The sequence below is a fragment of the Hakea prostrata genome, chromosome 6 (assembly GCF_041222555.1).
Source record: "Hakea prostrata isolate BN-2017 chromosome 6, UWA_Hpros_2, whole genome shotgun sequence".
In the NCBI taxonomy this organism is placed as follows: domain Eukaryota; kingdom Viridiplantae; phylum Streptophyta; class Magnoliopsida; order Proteales; family Proteaceae; genus Hakea; species Hakea prostrata.
The window spans coordinates 34,604,048-34,611,092 of record NC_142605.1 but is presented as its reverse complement, the minus strand read 5'-3'; the positions used below and the strand labels follow the sequence as shown (position 1 = coordinate 34,611,092).

Below are 7,045 nucleotides of genomic sequence, written 5' to 3'. Positions count from 1 at the left end.
CCTATATTTGCAAGATTTATCCATGTCAAAGTAGGGCATTGTAGATTATATACTTATTCAAGACCAATATCATGTCCATTTCTTTGTAAATGTGTGACATGTGTCTCAACAGCACAACAAATGATTGAGTACAAACAGACCTCAACTAGGGATGGGTAGAGGGCCAATGAGTCATACCTTTCAACAAACGCCCTTCCCTAGCTAGAGAATCAGCAATTGAATTATATTCTCTAGAAACCAAAGTAACAGAGCAACTAAAAAAACTAGAACTAAAGTGCATAATATCCTGAATAATTCCTTGAGTGGAGATATGGCCCAGACCTTCATGGATTACTGTAACTACTTGATCAGTACAGTCAGTTAGTACTTTGATATGATCCCAACCCTGAGCAGATGCTTCCATTAAACCACTTCTTATAGCCATTAGCTCTCCTTCTAAAATCGAATGGAACCCATAAAACATGAAGGTAGCTTGAAGCACACTCCCATCCGATTGACAGAAGCTCCAACCTAATCCCCCTTCACCAGTGATCGCATCCCATGAAGCGTCTGTGTCAAGTATTATCGTCTCCACACCTGTTTCCTCTGCATTCTGGTCCTGCATGTACTTCTTCTGGTAGGACTTCCATTTGCTCTTGCTCTTGGTGTTGCCACTAGCAGATTGGTCTTCACTGAACGCCTGCATTGCCACCTCCACCACCTGATGTGGCTCCTAATTTCTTCTTCTCCCCAAACACCTTATCATGACAAGCAACCCAGATATACCAAAGAATGAAACTGATAAGACCAATGCTATCATCATATTGTTTTTTCCATAGCCGCTCCGATCCTTCCATTTTGCCACCCAATCATTAAAATTGCTTCTGAACAGCAACAGAAAAAAGAAACCACACTTTGGAAAGTAAATTATCTTTCATAAATCTGCTCCATTCACTAGCTCCCTGGGTTCCTAAACAATATCCATGCTAGCTGCTTTGGCAAGAAAGGTTCGATTATGCAGCTCAGGATCTCTCAGACCAATCCACCCTTAACCTTTGGGTTGTGAAAGCTTGTTCCAACTGAGCCAGTGAACTATTTTCTTCGAAGTATCTCCTACCCAGAAGAACTTGCTTGCTTGACTACGTATTTTATGATGGAGAGTCGATGGAAGCTTGATATGTGTTGTAGTGAAGTTAGTGCTGGAAGGCATAGACATAACTTTTAATAGGACCTCTGTACCTACATGTGAGAGATAACTCTGAGCCTATCTCATCAGAGGTCGCTAATAGAATGAAACAAATCCACCATGTTGACTTCGATAGAAGTAGGAAGTTCTCCCATTACATATTTAGAAGGAAAATTCACCCCTAATTCATTTTGTTTACGCTAAAAACTCTTCCTAACGTATGATAAAATTATGTAAAGAAACACACTCATCTACCATCAATGATAAAAAAAATCCAAACTCAAAGAAAAGACTTAATAAAAGATAAGAGAGAATAACACTCCCTAGATAGACATCATGTGGCCCTTTTTCTTTTTTTTTTCCTGGTGTATTCATGAATAGTTTTTTGAGCGTTTGTCATTGTAGAAACGTTTAGGGCCCAAGCAAAGGCTGTCGTAGAAGTTTTGTTTCGAAATTAAAAGCTCTTACTAAAATGGAATCCTCAACATCTGTTTTTTAATAAAGGCTGACGTCTGCCTTATTTTAACTTTGCTCAGCTGTCGTTATTGAATCCTCAACATCTGTTTCAAACACAGTTATCTCCTTCTTCGGTAGTGGCAATGGAACCGAAATGGGTGTAGGTGGAGCAGCCACAAGGTCAATTGGGTTTGGATTGGAAATAGAGGAAGTATAGTAGAAAATTGGGGATTCCCACGAGTAGCAGATTTTTGGCATTCTGCAAATCGCTCTCATTTGAGAAATTCACCTTGGCTTTCTTACCCTTTATCTTCCTTGTTTCCCTATCATAAGCCCTAGCAACTTCTTCCGCTGTGTTGAAGGTACCCAGCCACACCCTAACTCCTTTTCTAGGATCGCGAATTTCGGCAGCCCATTTTCTCCATGGACGTTGTCGAATCCCCTGTACTTATTCTTTCTTTGCCTCTTGCCATTCTTTTGATCAGTGCCACTCTCGCTACCTGTTCGAAGAAAGTCCCAAATGAAAAATCACACATATGAAAACACAAACAGGAAAGGGAGAAACGGAAAGGACAAAGAATTAAAATTTTAAATTAAAAAGAAGGAACCCCCACCCCAACACAACCAAAAAAAAAAAAACCCAGAAGAGTACTAGCTAGTAGAGCACCGAAGAAGGGGAAGGTTGCTTCGTCGATGGTTGTTGCGGGTTGCAGCAATGGAAATCTGAGCTGTTTGTGGAGTTGAGATCAGACCACAAATCGGAAGCAGAAGCTGAACGACCTCGGTTGCGAGGGATGAGGTTATAGATAATCGTACCATTGCACATTTCTTCAATAGAATTCGGACACTCTTTGAGTGTTTTTTTTCCTTCTTTTTTTTAATGGTAAGTAATGGAAATGGGTTTTCATTGAGTTCAATCAGGGCATAATTTTGTAAATTTGAAACTTTAAAACCTTAAAATATAAAATAAAAAGATCAAAATTATAATTATAATTTGTCTTTTCAATATAAACCGTTAGATTAAAATGGCATACATGGTACAATCTTGACCATTGCATCATAAGGGTATTTTAGTCATGAAAATTATAATTTGTCCTTGATTAGTTATTTCTAAAAACTATAAGGGAGACATACGCAAAGGAAAACTTTTTTTAGACTAAAAGTGACCGGGACCAAACCTCAGGGGGTTCATATGAAAATTACCCTTCTTTTAATAATAATTTTAATATAATAAATAGTAAACATAAATCATATTACAATTTGTGAGAGCAAATGGTAAACGATCCCTTTGGATTGGCACACCCATCTACATTTCACATATTTTGCCACCAGATTATACAGAAGACGATTGTGGTCCTGTGGATGCTAAAACTTTTTGGTTAAGCCTACAACTCTCTGGAACACTCGAAGGTGCACGGGGTGTCCCATTCATATTAGACAAGAGCACAAGCAGCCAACGAGGAATGAAAGCACAACTGCACAACACCCTTCTTTTTTTTTTTTTTTTTAAAGGAAAATGGAGGAATTCATGAAAGTCAAAAAGTGCAAATATAAGGAATTAATATATTTAACCAAGAAAGTTCAATCATTTCTTCTTCTTCGTCCATCCATCTAATCTAATCTAACTCGCAAAAAACTTGTGAGAGTAAACTGTTAAAGCGATAATACAACTTGAATTTTTGCTACCACATTACTGATAAATATATAGAGTAACTTATATTACTCAAAACAGGGCAAAGAGAAAGGATGACAAGTAATTAATTTGTCTTGACGATCAAGCACTACAGATCAGTCCGAGCGTTCGAACAGAGAACAGAGTATTAAATAAAATATCCAAGTAAACGATAACAAGAAAAGATGTCTTGATTGATTTACCCGGTAGAGGTTGACGAAACACGTGATCCCTTGTTTTGGCACGTGATCTCCTCGTACGGGTGGGCATCGAATCTCTTCTGTCTTCTCATCTCTCTAACCTACCGATTCTACTCTCTGATTCAGTTCTACTTGAAGAAGTGATCACCTACTGTTAATTACAAACCCTTTGGTTTGGACGAGGAGGGTTTTTTAGCCATGGGGTGTCTTGATGATCTGAGTTCTGATCTAACGGCTCAGATTTCACCTCAGATCCCTGCGGTTGATGGTGTTTGTGGCGTTGTTCTTGATGATGCGGAGGTTCTGGATGATGTTGCTCTTGAACCTGCTCATCCTCGCCACTTCGCAGGCGTTTCACTCCGATAGAAACACCAAACAATCGTGGACTTGTTTCATCTTCCGACTTCATTGCTGTTCTCTGACTCACTCTTGCAGTGGCATCGGATTCCTCTGAGAACCGCTTCGTCGGCAACAATTCAAGAGGTTTTTCCGTCGCGAAACCACCATTTTCTTGATGTGAACCAGCATACTTGGTCAACAAGACGAGGATTGTGTTGCAGACAGACTTCATCTGCGTGAGTTCATTCGAAAGATGCAGATTCTCTTTCCTCAACCGTTCGTTCTCATCCAGAAGCTCAGCAGCAGTGTTGCAGCTTGTAGTCCGACAAACATCAGTTATCGTGGCTGCCGGTGAATTTGAGGAGAGAACCTGTTCTTCACCAGAGTTTGTTGGAGAACCAGACCGAACCGTTGGGAACGCCGCTGCCGGCGTAACCTGAGAACCTGTTGCCGCCGGTGAAATCTTCCGGCGATGTATGTCGCACAGAAGCTTTTTCTCTCCCCTCCGGAAGCAATCGTTCGCAAACTCCCACCGATCGGGAACAATTTTTCTGAATCCCTGGCCAATTAGAAGGAAAGAAAATAAGACCAATAATATTAAATAAACAATTAAAAGAAAAATTAATCCAAGTGAACCAATACAAAAACGAACACACTTTTTTTTTTTTTAAGTGGAAAAAGAAATATGAAAGGATCATGGACAGAGATATACTCACGTAGGTATTTAGCTGTCTAACAAAACTCGAGAAGTTATTGTGTTTAAAGTACTTCGGCAGGAGATCTCTAGCGAATTCGGCGGGTCTCCAGACGATGAAAGTGGAACCATCTTCGTTCCAGGAAATAACGTCGTCGATGCTGGGATCGTCAACAAGTTGATAAGTTTTTGTAAGAAAAGGCGTTGGCAAGGATCTGAGGGAGTCTCCGGTGTTTGTGGACTCACCGATCTGTTCAACCGGCGGTGGAGCCATAACTTTCAACCAATCAACCCAAACCCAAACCTAAACCAGAAATACCAAACAATCAGGGAAACAAAGAATATAGTTTGATTCACTGCCTAACTCATGCATCACCGAATCCAGAGACTCTTCAGATCAAGAAAATATGTTGCAGAGAAGAAAAATAACTGTAACAGCAGGGATTCTAGAAGGAAAAAAAAAAAAAAAAAAGAAGCAGTCTACTTTCGAATACCTCGAGAAATTTCAAGACAGAAACTGTAGAAATGGATTTAGATCCATCGGAACACAAAGATCTTAATGTAACAAAGCTTCGAGGCGATGGATCTTCAACCGGAGGCGACGACGGAGGGAGGTGTTGCTATGGTGGAGCGAGGGAGAGACCGAGAGGTTTTTTCTAGAAGGTTCTCTGTGTGATTAATATGGGAGGATAAACAGGAAGGACGGAGAAAAGAGAAAACCAGAAAGAGAAAAGGCAAAGGGTAAAGAAAGAAAGAAATGCCCAACCACGCCACCAGAGAAACGAAGGCACGAGAAGCGGAGCTTCTAGCAACGTCTTTTCCAGAAGGTTCCTTCGATGCTTCCATGCGTTTCACAACCCCGTACTCTTCCACGTGTCGGTAAGAACATGATAAGGTTACTGTACTACCCCGGAACCGGTTACATCTACATTGTTGTCTTAGAAATTAGAATCGCGATAATAAATAAATAAGGAAAAGCAGGAAAAAACATTCGAAATTGAAAGTTTGAAACGAACGAGGATTATTTCTAGTTTTACCAAAAAAAGGATTAATTCTAATTGATTTATTGATAATTAAAAATAATAAAAATACCTGACGCATTAACACGTGTCAACCGGCAACCTGAGAGCAGGCGTTTTCTTTGACTTCGCAGAGAAAAGTTCTCTAGAAGTTTTGTTACACATTAGTGGCTGATCTATGAGGGAACTCACTAAAACCGTCGGATTTAGAATGTGGCAGATCAGAACTCACTTGGATTCCAATCTGGCGTTAAGTAAAGGTGTGCCTACGTAATGATATACCCAAAAAATTATTCCAACTCTGCGGTGCTCTCCGAAGTTTCCTACGGAAGAAGTCTTTTTTAGTGATAAGTTCTAAAGAAAGAATAAAGAAACGGAAAGATTAGGGAAAAGTTTTCTATTATTTTGTATTAAATTATATATTTATTATTATTTGATATTCCTTCTAGAAGGGTTAGGAGAAACCTTTTGGTGATACGATTCATTGAGAGAATCTCCGGAACATTGCATTAACGAAAGGGTCCATGACATTTACTTCGGCGTTGCCCCATTATCAATGCCAGCCAATAGAGAGTAATTGTCCTGGTTTTCACTTTTTACCGCTAGTTTTATGTATAAATTCAGATCCGAGTAATTACTATGTTCTTTGACTATTTTACCCTAAAAAAAAATCTTTACAATTTCGTAGAAAAAAATCCTATTCTGTGCACGTTTCGTGCATTTTCATATAATGGTTAGCTAAGATTAATTTTAAAATTTTAAAATTCTTAATAATCTTGCATTTGCTTTGTTTTTTCAGCCAACCATTTGATATAAAGTGCAATGTTGTGTACAATACGAGATGTTTTCCACAATTTTACTATAAAAAAAATATTTTTTAATTGATATAAATTCAATCCCTAAATCAAAATAAATAAATAATTTATAATTTTATTTTTGTTATCTTACATTTATCAATGTTAACAAGGTGATACTAAGTCAAATCAAACACTCAATGCAGACAATAGTTGTCGATTTAATCCACCTTAAAAGTCAGATTTTTAAACGAACACCCTGTTCCATCAAAGATAAACCAATTAACCAAAATAGACCTTGACCTTCAAGTTAAAGTTTCCATCTAAATCCCATGAGCTTTATTACTAAACCCACACTCTTGGGTCTTCCTCTTGACTATGAAATTACGAACATAGATATCAATTTACAATCAAAGTGATTGACTCAATTGATAATGATCTATACCTCTTAATGAATATGTTGGCTTTCGTTATTTCTTAGGGGTTGTAATGGTTATGCTAACTTCATAGTTCGGGAAGTTCAAATTTAGTCGAGTTTGGTGGCTGTCTTTGTCAGTGTGTTTTGTACATAATACTTTTCTTTTCTTTTTTTTGGGTTGTCAACCCTGGTTTTCAAGGCTTGCCTTGACTAATCCGTTGTTCGACCCGGGTCGCACACCTTGCTGTGGTAGGTGAGTTTCCCAGCGAGAATTTTTTGCATCCACAA

General features: G+C 38.7%; 1 protein-coding gene across 1 annotated transcript; it reads right to left on the bottom strand.

The window, feature by feature from the left end:
* Positions 1–2,343: 2,343 nt before the first annotated feature.
* On the bottom strand, positions 2,344–5,317 carry LOC149013577 (heat stress transcription factor B-2a-like). The gene is made up of 3 exons (XM_089160092.1): positions 5,021–5,317; positions 4,549–4,830; positions 2,344–4,391 (listed from the first exon to the last, which is right to left on the bottom strand). The coding sequence occupies exons 2-3, from the start codon at positions 4,798–4,800 to the stop codon at positions 3,648–3,650; spliced, it is 996 nt and encodes a 331-aa protein (XP_089016218.1). The 5' UTR covers positions 4,801–4,830; positions 5,021–5,317; the 3' UTR covers positions 2,344–3,647.
* Positions 5,318–7,045: the final 1,728 nt, after the last annotated feature.

Excerpts from the sequence above, each read along its gene's own strand:
- LOC149013577 (XM_089160092.1), bottom strand. The coding sequence starts at position 4,800 with ATGGCTCCACCGCCGGTTGAACAGATCGGTGAGTCCACAAACACCGGA. Across the intron at positions 4,392-4,548 it reads TTAGACAGCTAAATACCTAC|GGATTCAGAAAAATTGTTCC; the intron begins GTGAGTATATCT and ends CTAATTGGCCAG.